At 42.0% G+C, this 17,453-nt stretch overlaps 3 protein-coding genes across 9 annotated transcripts in view; 1 reads left to right on the top strand and 2 right to left on the bottom strand.

Moving 5' to 3' along the window:
* The window catches only part of IQUB (IQ motif and ubiquitin domain containing), a 54,353-nt gene extending 49,137 nt beyond the window's left edge, over nucleotides 1–5,216 (bottom strand). For 4 of the 5 annotated variants that reach the window (XM_084785378.1, XM_084785383.1, XM_084785382.1 and 1 more), the window contains exons 1-2: nucleotides 3,378–5,216; nucleotides 1,427–1,476 (exon numbers count right to left, since the gene is read on the bottom strand). In XM_084785378.1, the coding sequence (XP_084641504.1) occupies nucleotides 1,427–1,476; nucleotides 3,378–3,409 (82 nt within the window). In that variant the 5' untranslated portion in view covers nucleotides 3,410–5,216. Of the gene's footprint in view, nucleotides 1–526; nucleotides 1,407–1,426; nucleotides 1,477–3,377 lie in introns of those variants that run through there. The other variant, XM_084785379.1, reaches the window with a different exon arrangement.
* A 135-nt stretch (nucleotides 5,217–5,351) lies between these two features.
* NDUFA5 (NADH:ubiquinone oxidoreductase subunit A5) lies at nucleotides 5,352–14,448 on the bottom strand. Its single transcript, XM_084785388.1, has 5 exons — nucleotides 14,295–14,448; nucleotides 14,011–14,055; nucleotides 8,847–8,963; nucleotides 5,818–5,883; nucleotides 5,352–5,508 (listed from the first exon to the last, which is right to left on the bottom strand). The coding sequence occupies exons 1-5, from the start codon at nucleotides 14,313–14,315 to the stop codon at nucleotides 5,407–5,409; spliced, it is 351 nt and encodes a 116-aa protein (XP_084641514.1). The 5' UTR covers nucleotides 14,316–14,448; the 3' UTR covers nucleotides 5,352–5,406.
* Nucleotides 14,449–14,903: 455 nt separating this feature from the next.
* The window catches only part of ASB15 (ankyrin repeat and SOCS box containing 15), a 45,323-nt gene continuing 42,773 nt past the window's right edge, over nucleotides 14,904–17,453 (top strand). The window contains exon 1 of one of the 3 annotated variants that reach the window (XM_084785385.1): nucleotides 14,904–15,037. The gene's annotated coding sequence lies outside the window, so the exon portion shown is untranslated. Of the gene's footprint in view, nucleotides 15,038–15,524; nucleotides 15,605–15,652; nucleotides 15,820–17,453 lie in introns of those variants that run through there. The other 2 variants (XM_084785387.1, XM_084785386.1) reach the window with 2 other exon arrangements.

Below are 17,453 nucleotides of genomic sequence, written 5' to 3'. Positions count from 1 at the left end.
TGATTTCTTTTCTTCCCTTTAAGCCTGCTGCCTCTGGAATACTGGGAAGGCAGAGATCACGTCTTACCTTCTGTGGGATAGGCCTATGAAGCGTTTGTTAGTAGGTGAGCGGATGACTGAAGGAAAGCAGCGTGCCTAGCGAGGAAAGCGTAAAGGCCCTGAATTCCCTGCAGACTGCAACCTGTCTCCGTAGAAGGGCAGATCCAGGCACCCTCCTCTCCATGGTAGCGTTACAGTTACCATGATCAGCATCCAGGAAGTGGGGTTAAGTAAACTTCCCATCTTGACTCTATTGATTCAAGATACCAAATCAGTGGGGAGGGGTTAACTAGAGAAGGTCAGAAGAGGCGCGATGCTTTCTTTGTAAGGCTTTTGTTTTTTAATAAAGTTAAGGAGCATTATCCCCTGACCAGAGAGCCCTGTGCCCAAGCGAGATCCGCACCCCTGCAGAGTCTAGCACACCAGAGTCACCCCCATTTAGAAACAGCAGCCATATAGAAGAGGGCTGCCAAAAGTGTCCTCTTACCTGCTAAAGAAGCACAGCTATTACAGACCAAGAGGTTTCTCCAGTCCTGGGAGGCAGCACCTTTCTGCTTAGATGTTCTGTTGCTGGCCGTATCCTAGCAACCGGCAGCTTCACCAGCCAGGGCACCAGCCCCGCGCAGTTGCAAAGGAACCAACCAACAATAGCAGAAGCCAAGGAGCCAGAAGTGGAGATAGCTAGCTGCCAGGGACATAGACTTTAAGATTATTCAAAGTTAACCTCTCTCTGGGAGCTCTCTCACTTCTGAGAAGGCAGTCTGTAAGCAGTCTAAGCTTACGGGTTATTTTTTTTTAAAATGCCAATATGAACACTGGAAGAACACTAGTCTATAGCAGTGTCTATCTACTCGCTTTTGTCCCGGATCTTTGCTCTAGCTTCCTGGCAGCCAGCGAGAACAGGAAGAGACCTATTAACTCCATTTATAAATCAGGAGAAGCAAGCTTTTGTTTTTCTGTCATGAAAAATCTTTAAAGCTTTAACATCAGTTTTGGAGAAAGGATCAAATATGTTCCCTGCACAAATTTCATGTGGTTATCTCACAATAGCAACAAATGTTAGTTAAATATCGTTATTAAGCACGTTGTCTGTATTTGGAACAGTCAGTGCAACAATTCTACTGAAGGACCGCTATTAGCATTTTTGTACTACTGAGAAAAATAGGGCAAAGACTGAATGAGAGAGCCAAGGATTAAACGCAGTCTGATTCGAGAGTCAAATTTTAAACCTTTATAGTGTGATACTATATTTAACATCCTTTGATATTTAAAGATATTGATGAAATTAAAAACTTGTTATACAGTCCGCTTCCCTCACTTGTGACAGTCACTGTCATTTTTATACCTTGTGCTACAACTACACTCTCAATTCTGCAGTAGCACTCACTGTCGCACCCCATCGTCACCTTCAAAGGGTCATCATCATTCACCGTCCTCCTACAGGGGCAATGTGAAAACACGAGGGTTAGAAATAGAGGCCGGAAATGGCACAAAAATAGGCAGCAGACAGGTTCGTGTCCTTTCCACTGTTAAGTGCAGCCTAACAGTTACTGCCTGTTTTAATAACTTACTGATAATGTGCTATGAACTTCACTTTATATGCTCAATTTTACAACAGTCTTTTTAGAATGTACTTTTCTTAGGTGGTCTATGTAACTTGAATAAGTTACTAACACATCAAACACATACACACACACTTTCTCACAAACACATAAACATGTTTGGCTATATCAGTGTCAATGTCCCTCGAATGAAAACAGCAATAGAAAAAATATTATTACATTACACGATAAAAAGTGCTGTACTTAATCTGATTTTACTTTTTACCCTAAATCTGTGCACTTGCTGAGGTCTTTTTTTTTTTTTTCAAAGTGACTCATCTATCTTATCATCTTGGCATTTACTCTATGCTATTTCTTTTAATGTGCTTCCACTTTTACAAAGACACCACCTAGTGGCCTTATGAAATCAAGCATTTCAAAGTAACTCCAGATGGAAATGGGTAAGTAGAAATGTTATTATATAATTATTTAAATACTAAGGACCTGAAAATTGTTTGGAAATTATCTCTGGATTAAATTTGCAAAATTTGTGAACTTATGAAGGCCCATCTCACTTCCCTAAAATTTTTGAGATGTGTCAGATGTTTGATATTTAAAATTTCAATCAATTTTGAAAGGTACTGTGGACACATCTTCAATCCCAAATCAAATACATTGACACTTGTGTGACAAAACCATTTACTCATATTTAAGTGGGATATAGACCACAAATAGCCTTATATCAATTTAGGTTGGGTTTATTTACAAATGAGCTATGGAAAACTTCCTATTCTAGATTTTTTTTTAATGTTTAAGTCATTCTTAATGACTGAATGAATAAATATACAGAATATGCAAATTATGTCAACTTGGTATCAGGATATAACCTTTAATGTGTCATCTTTTCACTGTAAACATGCATTTTCATGTTGTTTCTATATACTTCTATATACGCTATTTTTTAATAGCCAAAACACTATGAATGTAACATTAATATAATTCCTGATTGTTTCATGGTTCTTCTTGCTGTAGTTTATTTTACCTGTGTAATAATATTCCAGATGTTTTTAAAACTTTTAAAAAATCTTTTTTATCTTTAAAAACTTTTATCTTTAAAAAGCTTTTAAAATCTTTTTAAAAAAGATTTGCAGGCCTATTTTACCCTAAAGAAAAGGAATCCATGCTCCAAGAGTGAAATGTGACATTCTATAAAGAAGTAGTGTAAGTTTAACTCTAAGAAAGCTACAAGGTACACACACACACACACACAAACCCAAAAACAAAAAACTGAGAATCAGGCTAGAGAGATGAGTCAGAGATTAGGAGCACTGTCTGCTCTTCCAGAGGTCCTGAGTTTAATTCTCAGTAACCATTTGATGGCTCATGACCATCTGTAATGAGATCTGGTGCCCTCTTCTAGTGTGCACAGGCACACATGCAGGCACAACACTATGTACTATAATCCTGAAATGCATCTTGTAATTTACATATACAGAAATAAATGCCATTGATTTAGATATGCCACATTTGAAAACTGCTATGAAAATTAACCAGCAATGCGGGGAACATAATGGCACATTCAAAGCCGACTTTTAACTTTGTCTTTCTTCATGTGATCTGATATGTTCACATTCTGCACAGCCATGTTCACGAAGAATGTTCTGGTAGCAGTGACTCAGCCTGTGTCCTTGGAAGAACTCTTAGGAGCACTCTTTGTCAATCCTTCCCACATGTACTATGAATCAACACGAAATTCGCACTAGGAACCTGGAGAAAAGAGGTCTGTAGAATGCTTACCTTGCAAGGACCAGGTGACCCCCAGGAGCCATGTTTACAGAACAAAAGAAGGCAGGGTTGCTGGCATGTGCTTTGAATTCCAAGGCTAGGGAACCTTTCTACATCAATGAAATAACTGTCTAGAAAAAAATTGTAAAAAGAAAAAAAAAGTGAACTGTACTTGAGGAAAACCACACCCCAAGTTGTCCTACGGCTCAGAAGCGCCCGCACACATGTGCCCCTGAGTCAGGACTGTGCACCGAAGCGCACGAGGGTGCGCGCACGCGCGCGCACACACACATACACACACACACACACACACACACACACACACACACACACACACACACACACGCCCTCTGAGTCAGGACTGGGCTACGTGGCTCCATACTGCTTCATTTCACTGAGTTTTAGTTGGCCACCTCTACAGAGACTTTCACATACATTTCTGTAGTCCCACCAATTAACTCATCGAATTCCTTATCAATCTGAATGTACAATTTAGGATCTCACTAAAGAAATGTTTATGGGAGACTGTACTTATTTAATACAAACAAAAATGTATTATTTTTGGCAACTTAGCATTTATCAGTAATGCCCCACACATGCTTATACAGGGTCATACCTTGTATAACCAGACTCTAAGAAGCTGAGAGCAGCTTTTACATGAGCCTAGCCCCACAGATAGTCGTTGTCATCCTTCTGAAGAGACGCCCAGACTAAGCGTCACACTGCTGACTATGCTTTAGGAGGGGAGAATGAGGCTAACAGGGCATCCTGCTGATGCCACACTCAACAGTCAGAGGCACTGTAACATTACTCCTGTATTGTGAGTGTCCCACAAGCTGTTTGAGCAGCAGAGTCCTAGTGTATAGTGAAATCATTTCACACCCATTCACAATCATTCCAAGCTAAATACACATATGGCTATCAAGGAAAAGGCCATTTCATTCCAAAAGGAAGGCCATCCAGTAAGTGAAACAGTCAGCCTTCAGTCCACATGTGTGAAACAAGGCCAGGAGGCTTCAAACTGGAAGATCATTTTCTTGTCTGCACAGTTAATCTCACTGGTTTTCCTTTGAAAGAGAGCACCTAGGGCATGGGAAGCATTTGAACAGGAGCTATCGGAACTGGAACAGACATTGTAAAAACTAATTAGTCTACAAGACACTCAGCAACAGTAAAAATCTAGGACTAGCAGGATCATCTGTAACATCAGGACACTTAATCTGGATGTTTATAAAAAAAAAAAAACCCAGGAAAAACTGAAGGACTGAAAACAAGTGTAAGGTTGTGTGGGCCGTAGGAAGGGCAATGTGAGTGAAAGCGTAGACATCTTTCAGACAGCTACGTCTACTCTGTCTGTGCCCAATGTAAAGATCTTTGCACAATTCCCAGTGTTCAGCTCAGGCCCTCTGCCAGGCCAGTCAAGAAAGGGAGCCTGGTGTGTTTGGAACAGTCTACTGTGTGGGCTGGTCTGACTGTGATGCCCCGAGTGAGTGAGCAAGGAGCCACATGGTGCTCACAGCACTCGGAGGCCTGTAGTTTCCTTATCAGAACAACAGCGATAAACCACGGCTCCCACTCTGAAAAGTGCTGTGATCTAGTTAGGAACTAGTAACAGCGTCTGGCCTCATGCTCAAGGTTCAAAGCTCATTACCATCACACTGACAGATTAACCACCTTAACCACCGGCAACTCTATGCAAATACCAATAAACCCCCCTCCCACTAAACAAAGCTACAGCAGCCCTGTTAGGGAACCTTCAAAGATGCTCAAACCTGACAGCGGAGATTCACTGAGGAATGACAAAGACACAGCAAGCTCACTGCGAGACCTCAGAAATGAAAAACAGGAATCCAGTGTGAAAGAATTCACAAGGTCCGACTTGTCTTAACCAAGTCATAGCCAATGCTGTCTCCTAAGTATGTCCCTGAAATAGGATACATACGCGCTACTTTTCTTAATTATAAGATGTCAATAACATGGACACAGTTTAGCGCATAAAATTTAATTGCACATTAAATTTGCATCAGCCATCAGACACTGATCATATGGGCCACTTCCACTGGTCAGCAGGAGGCTCTTCCACCAGCGGCTCCCACGGCTTCCACTGCAGCATTTTCCTTGCCAGACTTAGTTCATTTTCAGCCTATTAATAAAACAAAATTTGAAAATAAGATCATTCAATTGATTATTCAAGATGTCTTTTCAGAGTACTGCCTGGAAGTTAACGACTAGAACTCAGACTTTCATAGTCAGGGTTCCAAAGTCATGACATATTCTACCATCAAATAAATACCTGACTTCTCAGCTCGGGGTCTGCAGGAATTAGAACTCACAAGCTCTGAGGATGTAAAGCCTGTCCTCCATGCCCATCAGCTGCTCTCCAATGTCAGCCTGGGCCTCACTCAGCCAGGGTGCAAGTCAGGAGCAGCACTAGGTGCTCAGGGTTCTTTACCTGAAGAATCACCTCTTCCACTTCACCACCCTGAAGCAAGTCTTCTAATTTTTTAACATCTGGCTCCTACAATTTCAAGGAGAAAAGGAAAAAAGTTAAATACAGGAGCATAATATCTGAATATTTTAATATCCTACATGTTAAAACAAAAAAGCCATATATAAAAGCTCCTACAACAAATCATTTTTTCACTCACCATGGTCTTAATTTACCAAAATTTGATGGAAATCCATTTCACTTCTCTGCTATTCCATTACTTTTGTCTAAATATTAAGAACTACTAAATATTGACATACTTAGCAAAGGTAAGATATATGATGCACAATTTAGACTTACTAAAATAGATTTTTAAATATTTTATTTATTTAATCTATTTAATGAATTAACTAATAATTGTATTTATTTAATTTTATGTAAATATTTTCTATACTTATAAAAGAATTAACAGTAAATGCTATCATATGACCAAAGAACTCTTCTGGGTATATACTAAATAATGAATAAATAATATATCATAGCAGCCACAAATTACAGCCCCAAGCTAGAAATAACCTAAATTACCACCATCAAAAGAACTGATCCATTATAATACTATAAGGTCATGAGAGACAAATTATAACTATATGCAATAACTCAGGTGATTTTCTCAAATGTTTGATTAAGTACAAAAAAACAGACCTGAGTATACCACATATTTCATGAATTTTCATAGTATATGAAAATTATTCCATTCCTAAGAATTTAAAATAGGAGAAAAATTCAAAATAGTAGCTACTATTAGGAAGGTAATATCTTAGAGGAAGTGTTTTGATGTTGTGGAAATGTCACTTTTTTTTGTCTGGTATTAATTAGAATGTGTTAATTCTGAAAATCCATCAAGCCTTACACTTATAATTTCTGCATAACTTTAATGTATATTACTCTTTAAGAAAATTGCTAATATGGTACCTAGAATAACCAAGGAAATCCTTTTCTAATAGGCTGAGCTTCTTGAAAGCCAGGAACTGTAATTTATGCATGTGCGTAAATAAGACAGTCATACTCATAAATGAAATGACAAGTGTTAGTAGCAGCTCTTCGCCTCTGATAGTGTGGGAGAGAAAGCCAGGCCCCTGCATGTGAGGCGATGTGCACCTGCTAAGCTACACCCCAGAGCACCTGGATTTCGGAGCGAACATATTCAAACCAGTCTACAAGGTAAGGGGCATTCAAGAGAAAAAAAATGAAGTGACCACAAAAATGAAAGTGCAGGGATCCACAGAACCCCAGCAACTCTAAGCTGCTGACGTGTGAGGCCCAAAGGAAATGACAGGGGAGTAAGAAGACAAACGAAAGTTAGACCTTCCAGACCAAGGCAAAATGAACCTGCGAGACTGTAGCTCCCATCACAACCCTACCTCCAAACCCACCAGTCAAAGTGAGCGTTCCTTTTCCTTGAGTGAATCAAGTTACTGTTAAACTCCTTCAAAGACAGTTTGTAAGTTACTGTGAGACTGGGCAAGCTAAGAGTCAAAGTTAAAACCCAAACTGCTGTAGACCTATGAGGATGAGATCTCACTGACTGACCCAGCAATAATTTCTATGCTGTTGTCACTTGTGCCTGGATGAACAGCTTTGAATTCTTCAAGGTCTGTGAAATAACTACAGAGGTGAAAACTTAGGCACAGTTTGACAAGTTCTAAGCAAAATGTCATTGCTCTCACTGCCCTCGCACCAGGCACTGGATCTAAAGATGTAAAAGGCTCCATGTGCCACTACAACAAAATACACAGAATGACTGGATTAAACATCAGAAATTTCAGCTGAGCCTGGTGATCCAGATGTGTAATCTCACCAATTCTGGGTACTGAGGCAGGAGAGTTACAAGTTCTAGGCATGCCTGAGCCATATACAAAGTAAGTTCAAGTCCATCCTCGGCAGTTAAGTGAAACCCTGTGTCAAAATAGAAAGTAGAAGGAGGGGTTGGGATCCAGACGGTGTGCTTGCCTCCCTTGTGTAAGGGCCTAGGCTCAATCCTGAGCAACACACACACACACACACACACACACACACACACACACACACTCTCTCTCACACACTTTTCTTATAGTTCTTATAGAGGCCAGAAGTCCAAAATCAAGGTGACAACACAACTGAATCTAGTGAGGGTGTTTTCCCCTGAAGTCACACCCAGCTTGCACACTGCTATATGCTCCCGCTTCCTTTCTTTGCTGGGCACTCACGCGCAAGGGGCAAGCACTGGAAATCTATTTTCTCTTTCCTACTTTCTATGTATGCTAATCCTTATGGAATTAGTGCTCCACCCTTATTCCCACTGGCTTATTTCTAAGTCAGGCAATACTATGTATTACAGCTTTGACATACAGATTTCTAGGGACAGAGTATTCAGTTTCAGTGTTGACACTGTCACTGCAGCTTTGGGTAGGTCAGAGAATCAAATGAGACTCTCTTCCTATACAACAAAGTGCTCGGGTGTCGCTGGTGTTGGTGGCTGAACCCAGGGCTCACACGTGCGATGATTTCCACCCCTGGGCCACAGATCTGGCTTTTGATTTTGAAACAAAGCTTCACAAACTTACCCCGGCTCACTTTGAGCTTCCTCTGTAGTCCACGGCAGATTTGTAATCCCCCTGCCTCAGCCTCCCTAGAAGCTGGGAACTACAGGCCTGCACCACCAGGCCCAGGACAAAGTACTTATAAAAATAACTGTTTTGACAGTTTCCTGTAGCCTCAGCAGCACACGGTCCTCCTGCTGTGCTTCAGCTCTTCTGTGCTGCCATCAGAGATCAAGGTCACTGGCAAGCAGGACCTGCAGTGTCACCTCGGGGCATGGGCCTGAGCTTACTCCTGTCCCTTCCCAGTGCTCCACACATAGTAACCAGTCAAAGCGTATGTTTGCTGAATGCAAAGGAGGGAAAAATACAAGAACAGCACTAAAGGAAATTGAGAGCTAAACAAACAACTGAAACACTCCTTAAGAGTCCTGCTGGATGTGCAAAGCCAACCGAAGCCGGCTGACAGGCACTCACCGCTTTGACCATGTCCAGCTTCTCACTGGTGATCTGCTCTGTGTACTTTCTGTAGGCGGCATGCTGAGGGAAGTGCTTCAGGAGATCAAGAATCTTTGTATACAATATTGTGAGCCTCTGCAAAGACAAGCCGTACACAACTCAGTAACTGCAGACACCACGCAAGATCACACACAACACTTTTAACTATTTCACAGGAAAAACTGAAAGAGGATTCACAGTTTTAAACTGTGCTTTACTGAAATTCATATGTATGTTCAATCTCACTCTTTATAACCTAAGGAACAGTGGTATACAGATAGGAAAATTCTTCCTGTATGAAAAATTGTGGTTTTGATCTTAAAGCAGACCGTAATTAAGAGACTTTGGATAACATGGTATGCTATGTATGTACATATGCATGCATGTTTCCATGTGTAAGCATGCAGGTGTGTATGGATGTGTGTGGAGAACCCAGGCTGATGCTGGCAATCTACCTTCATGCTTCCACGTTATCCATTGAGGATGGTCTCCTGCTGGAACTCAGGGGCAGTGGGCAGGACTGACAAGATAGAGCTCACTCTGAAGATCCCACCTTTGCCTTCCGAACGCTGGAATTACAGCTAGCTGACACGCCCATGCAGCATTTTTTTTTGTATCACAATTTTTTAATTAATTCATTCATATTACATCTCAATTGTTATCCCATCCCTTGTATCCTCTTGTTCCTCCCTCCCATTTTTATCCTATTCCCCTCCTCTATGACTGTGACTGAGGGGGACTTCCTCCCTCTGTATATGCTCATAGGGTATCAAGTCTCTTCTTGGTAACCTGCTGTCCTTCCTCTGAGTGCCACCAGGTCTCCCCATCCAGGGGACGTGGTCAAATATGAGGCACCAAAGTTCATGTGAAAGTCAGACCCCACTCTCCACTCACCTGTGAAGAATGTCCTGTCCATTGGCTAGATCTGGGTAGGGGTTTGAAGTTTACTGCATGTATTGTCCTTGGCTGGTGCCGTAGTTTGAGCAGGACCCCTGGGCTCAGATCCGCCCATCATAGTGTTCTTCTTGTAGGTCTCTAGGACCCTCTGGATCCTTCTATTTCCCCATTTTCCCATACTTCTCCCAGCTAGAGTCCCAATATGATGTCCTTATCTCTATCCTACTTTCCTGGTAAGTGAAGACTTTCATGAGACCTGTCCCTTGGGCTAGTGTCCAGATATAAGTGAGTATATACCATTTGACTCTTTCTGCTTCTGAGTTAACTCACTCATTATGATCATTTCTAGTTCAATCCATTTGTCCACAAATTTTGGAAATTCCTTGTTTTTAATAGCTGAGCAGTATTTCATAGTGTAAATGTACCACATTTTCTTTATCCATTCTTCTACTGAGGGACACTTAGGCTGTTTCCATGTTCTGGCTATTATGAATAAGGCCACTATGAACATGGTTGGGCATATGTCCTTGTTGTGTGGTGGAGCATCTTCTGCGTATATTCTAAGGAGTGGAATAGCTGGGTCTTCAGGAAGCTCTATTCCCAGTTTTCTGAGATAGTGCCAGATAGATATCCAAAGGCTCACACAGCATTTACATAGTTTCTAAGATTTAAGTTTGGTAAGTTGAATTTTTTTTCAAAGAATTTTGAAAGAATGTGATCTGATTTAAACTCTTCATTTTGACATCCTTTTAACTCTTATCCTCTCAAATTTATGAATATAATATATTAATTTTTAATAAAATACTTTATTATTTCAATCTGATTCAAGTCTTGAGTTTTTTAAAAAGATTGGAGGAAGGGGGTCAAGAGATGGCTCAGTGGGCCTGGAGAGATAGCTCAGAGGTTAAGAGCACTGGTGGCTCTTCCAAAGGTCCTGAGTTCAATTCCCAGCAACCACATGGTGGCTCACAAACATCTATAATGTGATCTGGTGTCCTCTTCTTGCATGCAGGTGTACATACAACTATATAAATAATGATAAAATAAATAAATCTTTAAAAAAAAAAAAAGAGATGGCTCAGTGCTTAAGAGCCTTGGTTGCCCTTCTAGGGGACCTGGGTTCTATTCCCAGCATCCACATGGCAGCTTACAACATCTGTAACCCTAGTCCTGGGGGCTATGACACCCTCTTCACTGGGACCAGGCATACAATGGTGTGTATACATACATGCAGGCAAAACACTCATACATACAAATATCAAACAAATTGAAAACAATTTTTTTATCTTTCAGGATAAAAAAGAAAGCAGGTGTTATAGAAATCCAGATGAGAGTCAGAATGATCAGCCCAGGACAATGAAAAGAATGCTGTAAAAAGGTGGCTGTCTAACTTATTATCCAGACTGAGAAGAGACTGCTCATGGTTACACCAGAACACGGGCGTGACCAGAGCAGTCCTCGCACACCAGACACGCCCAGCCCATCCCTGCACAGTTCAGCAACCACAAGCAACTTCCTCTTGTAAAGAACACTTTTCTTTTTCAGTAACCATGAATTCTTCAGTGCTGCCATGTAAAATATAATGTGTTCTTTGTATATAAAGACAGACTGGACATGGATTCCACTCTTCCTATATATAAGAAACTATATGGAAAAAAAAAAAGAAGGAAAAGATGATAGGCATCATAAAACACAAAACCACTTACGGCAGGCCAGGGTAAGACACAGAGCAGAGAGGTGCTGCTAACCAACAGTAAGAGCCGACTACCTGCATTCACAGGCTCCACTGCCCAGCTGCCCACACAAGCTGCTTCTACCCAGAAGCCCTCGCTCTTCATCAATGAAATGCACACAATACTTTATAGGATGCTGGATCAGAGCAGCACCAGCCACATGTTGTCTCACTCGCAGAACTAGCATCCTATGAGGAAGAATCACTCCAGCAGCAAACAGTTCATAAAAAGGATGCATCTGAGATGAGCCTGAGAGATAACAGGAGTTGGGAACTTGAAGATGTTGGAAGAAGCAGTTGACATATGAAGTATTAGAGGACTAGATGACAAAAACACCAGAACATTAAGGAAAAAGTATATTACTCCATAGCTGAGCTGGGCAGTAAGTAGCCACTAGTCAAATGTGGCTGCTGCGTGCTTGAAATGCATATGGGCTATGAGGTATGGAACACAATACTGTGAAAAAGGCTGGAGACCAGTACTAATTTCCACACTGACTGAATACTACGATGATAGTTATGTCTGATGCTATATCCCAAGTCTAAGCACTTGGGTCTTTTTGTGGGGGGAACTAAAAGGCTTTTTTTTTTTTAAAGTGCAGTTAGGTCTATGTTTAAGTCATGAGTTAAAGGAACGAAAGAAACAAAATCAGCAAGGCCAATAATAAAGCTGTTGCAATAGTTTAAACAAGAACAAGGGCTTAACCTGCAGTAGTAACTGAAGGAAGATGAAGAGGTCAAACTGGAACTTGTCACAGAGAGATTCAGCACAATCCATCACTAGAATAACTGTGAAGGTGAAGTGTTTCAATACCATAACAACATCCAAACTTGAGCTGGGAGCAGAAAGATTCATATGCCATCAAGGGAAATATAAACCATAGAGGAAGAATATTTAGAAATAGAAAACTGTGAGTCCTGCTCTCCACAAGTCTGAAGTACAAACTCATGAAGAATACCAGAGGCCCACTCACTATGACCCGACTACACACCGTGTACTAGTCAGATTTCAGCGGCGAACACACAATAAAGTTTCATCTCTGTGAAACCTGGGTGGACAAGACTTGTCGGCAGAATGTGGTCTACTACACACTCATCTGGAGAAGCCCTGAAAGGCCCTAAGATAAAACCACTGGAGGGTTAAAAAAAAAAAAAAAAGTAACACATTTAGGCAAATCACCTGGCGGGTGGGAAGGGGGTTAGGGGTGAGGTGCACAAGGAAAAGGAGTTACTGAAGAAATGTACTTATCACAGGAGTGAGGACAGTGACAGAAAAAGAAAATAGCCCTAGCAAAGGAGATGGTAAGGTAGGTACAAAATCTAGATATATTCTGGGCGCAGAATCCAGAAGATTTACTCAAGTAGCAAGTGAGGTGTGAGATACCGAAAGCAATGCAGTATCACTTCAAATGGGAAACCTTAGTGGGTATGTTAAATGTAGCTACCTGTCTGACAGGTAAGTGCAACTGTTCACTAGGAGCATACGTGTGTGTATATATGTGCATATATGTGACTATAAAAGGAGAGGTCAGTACTTGGTATGGAAATATAAAAACTAACTGTTTACAGTGTTTGAAATCATTAGGTTGTCTCCACTCCATGAGAGCAAACCTAAATTTAAAAACTAAGAACTTCGTCTTGACTACAACAACAAAGTAGGAAAGTGGGAAAATGAACAACTGAGGAAGGCAGAGGATCAGGAAAAAAGCAATAAACAACAAAACCAAACCAAACCAGCTGAGAAGCCTCGACACCCAGTAAACAAAGTAGTTAATGTCAAATATATATATATCCTGCTCTCGGGTCGCTGTATGGCGCAAGGGTAAAGGTGCTTGCCACTGGCCGGATAACCAGAGTTATATCCCCAGGACCGACACGGGGAAAGAGGAAATCCAATTTCAGAGAGTTGTTTTCTGACTGGCATACACACAAATAAATAAACGTGTTGTCTTCAACGCCACTCTTGATACGGTTAAGGGAAATGTGTGCTGACTAGAACACTTAGCATCACAGGTAACAGCGAAAAAGAACCGTTCAGACCAGGTCCGACTAAAGTACATTCACGGAGCAGCGAGACGCTGGAGACAGTGGGTATTGACAACTCTTTCGAGTTACGTATGTATAAAGGAAGGAGAGAAATGGTTTAACGGCTAAAGAGAGAGGGAAGTTACGGGATTTTTGTTTAGGTTTGTATGGCCTCCCCTCCCCGTCCCCACCCCCACCCCAGGGACACTGGAGAAGGCAACTGTTAGGGTGACGGGGTAAGCCATGTGTACAGACCAAGGCAGAGATGTTTACGGCTGGGAAAGGATGGAAAACTAAAATGTTGTTATTTGGAGGGAGCTGAGAGTAGTTCAACGGAAGCCACGAGAATGCCAAGAAAAAGATCACGAAAAATGTCTTAATAAAGAGGTCATGGCAAAGGCAGTATCAAAGGAGGGTGTCCTGCTGCCCTTGCTTTAACCTTGCAAGAAGAGCAAGGACGCTGGCAAAGACCCCAGAAGCCGGGCTTACCTCGTGTGGAGTGTCGCACACCGCCAGTCCCACAAGGCCAGTAGTCTGTACAGAAACAAAACACGACCACGCCGTAAGCCCAAGCGTGAACGCACGCAGAAAAGGCCACCCCGCCACTCCGGGGGCCGCCCCGCCGGAGGGCCGCGGTCTCCAGCCGGCTGGCTGGCCACGAGCCCGGCCGCCGCCCCCTCCCACAGCCGCGGAGCAGTCCCCCCACAGGTGAGGCAGACGCGGCTGCCCCCTGCCCACCCACAACCCATCCACAGCGGCCTCCGTCCGCTCACCTTCTTCAGCAAGCCCGCCATGACAGCTACCGGAGCCTGCAGCGCGCGCGGCCCTCTGGGAACGTTTCCCAGTCCCGCTCAATCGAGCGTGGACGCGGCTGCCGCAGCGTCACCTAGGCAACGACTTGGCTCCAGCTGGAGATAACTCCCGCCCATCTGGAATGGAAAGATTTGCGCATGTGCAGCTCGTGCTCCCGGGCTCTATGCTGGGCTTTGGGCGCTACGGAGATTGACTGGCCCCACTGTTAGGGCTAAAGGTTAAGAAAACCGCCACATTACGGGAAAACCTCCAATGTCGTCACTGCAGGGACTTTGATTTTGCTTAGCCTTTGATTAATATTTTATCCCCACTTCCTCAGCTTGTAGAAATGAGGGTGGAAGCAGGCCTGAGCGTCATTGAAAACAAAAACGCTTTCTACCTGTGTGAATACATACTCATAAATGCAAGCAATAAAGTGGAATTAACCATCTGATGCATTGGTTTGCTCCTGAGGAGACTGATGAACGGAATGTTACGAAGTCATAGGTTTTGTTCCAATGGGAGTTTTATGAGGTCACAGTCTCTGTTCTCTGTCCCTCCAGATCCTAAGAATGCCTGTTGTTGAATGTGTTGTAGAATGTGGAATCATGGCTTTATAAAAGATGCATGTGTTCTTTGTAACTTTGGATTCAGTTGTCTGCTAAAGACAGTATTCAAGCGATATTTGCTAAAGACACCGAGGGTAGCTGATCCTGGCTATAAGGTACTACAAAACCGATCGCTTCCATGTGGTACAAAAATAAGTAGGTTTCTAAACCAAGCCTTTGTAGAGGGGCGCGCTGTGACTGAAGGCTTGCTAAAGGTATTCTAAGCTAGTGACAGTAGGATTCACTGTAAAGGGACACATCACATGGCATCTGTGATATCAGGAGATCTAGGAATGTTTTAACAAACATTGTAAGGATAGAATGTTCAGGGCTCTCAGGTGGTAGAGGTGCATGTTTGGACCAGAGGAGTTAATGTTCCAAAGCTGGGAAAGATGGCTGTTAGGAAATTTTGTCAATGCTAGAGAGAGATTAGAGATGGGAGAGCTAGAGCCTAACTCTTACAGAGCCACATCTTACAGAATTTATTCTTCAGGCCATGTGGCCTGTCCAAAAAGAGTTGGAGCCTTCCGTCCTGCTTCTGGTGATGGAGGCTTTTATTATGAGAGGTTCCGTCTTATCAAAATTAGGTGGTCAAACCTTTGCCCTGGACCCCAGGGCTCTGACTTGACTGAGGGAAAACTAGGAAAACAACTGAAGGGAAGTGCCTTAGTTCCCTGGCAAAGGTGAGGTCATTCCTGAAAACCTGCCCAAGGGGACAACAGTTCCTTCCTTTGACATCGCTCATTTATCTCTCATAGAGTGTAGCAAAGGCGATGATAATGCCAATCCAGACAGTTTGCATCCCTTTCCAAAAGCTAGGATGAAAGAAAGAAAGAAAGAAAGAAAGAAAGAAAGAAAGAAAGAAAGAAAGAGGAAGGAAGAAAAAAGCCCTGTTCAAGTGAGTCATTAAAGTAGAATAAACATAACAAAATCCCAGACATTTGGAGATTATCTATCTCTCTCTTATACCATTTGTCCAGGAACAGGCTTGTTTCCAACTATTTACACTTTCCCCAGCATTTCTCAATGTTGCTATGGATACTCCTAGAAAGTATGAAGATGGTAACATCTAATACTCTGACCCGGAGGGAAATTAAGTTAAATATTGAGTTTAAATATATTGTCCACTGAAAATAGAGGGAGAAAATCCAATGGGGCACCAAATAAAGATTTGTGGCTACCTCATCCTGCTCTGGAAGCTGTCTCAGTCCACTTCTGCAAACCTCATTTAGAAGCAAGAAAGAACAGTATAAAAGACAAGAATATTTTTGCTAAACAAGCATGGTCAATGTAAATGATAAGAATATATTAATAGATTATTATATGTGAATATATTAATATTAAAAGTATAAATAAAACCATAAAGTTAGGCATAAGGAATAAAGTTTAAATATGGCAGAAAGTAAAAATATTTCCCAAGTGTTAATACTTCATATTTGACTAATTTCTCTCATCTCACATGAAATAGTAAATTAAATGACATAAACAAGACTAAATGGACACAGAATAACTAATACATAGATGGGACTTTGCAAATGAGTTGAAGTGTGATCACACAATGCAAGGCTAAACTAATCACTCGCCAGGCTGTTGTACAGATAGTTTATTCTGTCACAGAGACTCAGAGGTGTAGGGACAGTAGGGCTCTGATAGCAGTGAGGGAGCTGCCAGTCACCACCAAGCTTTGTGGTGGCGAGGCAGAGAAGAAACAGCACAGCAACGAATGAGTAAAGTCGTCCAGTGTGACCATTTTCAAAGGGAGTGAACAGTGGGCAGGCATGTTTGTGAGGCGGTGATGTTTATGTGGTGACAGGCAGCTGAGTAAGGAATTCTTGTCACACAGAACTAGCTAAAGGATGCTGCAGCCAGAGGGAGCAGTCACAGCACAAGTGCTGAGGACAGAAAGTCCTGTTCCCTGGGCAGCTTCAAGGCCAAAGTCATTTGGCCAATGCACCTTCTGGATAAATGCAAAACCGTCAGCTGTAACATTGTTCCAACTAACCCTGACCCTCCCACTTTTCACTTACATCTTTGGAAAATTTCCACCAGAAAAAAAAAGCAAACAATAACAAAAATGTCTTGTTTACAATGAGCACTGCTGAGGACATTTAAAGAACAGTACAGTGGCATAACGGAGGAATGAATTTAAAGTGTGATGCGTGCTTTAAGAATTTACACCCCTGTTAACAAGGACAGTGCCATGGACAACAACATCTTCATTAACTACTGGGGGAAAGAAACTTCAAAACCTCCCCAATTCTGCCTAAAATTATGAAGTCTTTTAGAGTGGTACAGGGTGAAATTTTCATACGACTCTGTATATTTTGAAAGCCAGGGTAAATATTTTAATCATATGCTCCCTGCCCCCAGCCCCACTCCTGTCCACCGGCCTTAAAATTTCACAGTCAGCATAGCTCTGAGGCCTGAGAACTTCCTTGTTTGCAGCATAAAATATTACACAATGCAGAATGTGTAACTCATAATGCAGAAAGAAATAGTCTTAGGAATCTTTTTATTTAAACAACTTTCCCT

Source organism: Acomys minous (genome assembly GCF_964271855.1).
Source record: "Acomys minous genome assembly, chromosome: 6".
Lineage (NCBI taxonomy): Eukaryota > Metazoa > Chordata > Mammalia > Rodentia > Muridae > Acomys > Acomys minous.
Note: the sequence above shows the minus strand (reverse complement) of the source record. Positions and strands in the feature narration are given on the sequence as shown.

Bases quoted from the DNA above. Each gene is read 5' to 3' on its own strand.
- NDUFA5 (XM_084785388.1), bottom strand. From the start codon at position 14,315: ATGGCGGGCTTGCTGAAGAAG. The intron at 14,056-14,294 runs GTGAGCGGACGG...GTTTCTGTACAG, and splicing joins TGGCGGGCTTGCTGAAGAAG to ACTACTGGCCTTGTGGGACT. The intron at 5,884-8,846 runs GTGAGTGCCTGT...TTGAAATTGTAG, and splicing joins AGCTGGACATGGTCAAAGCG to GAGCCAGATGTTAAAAAATT.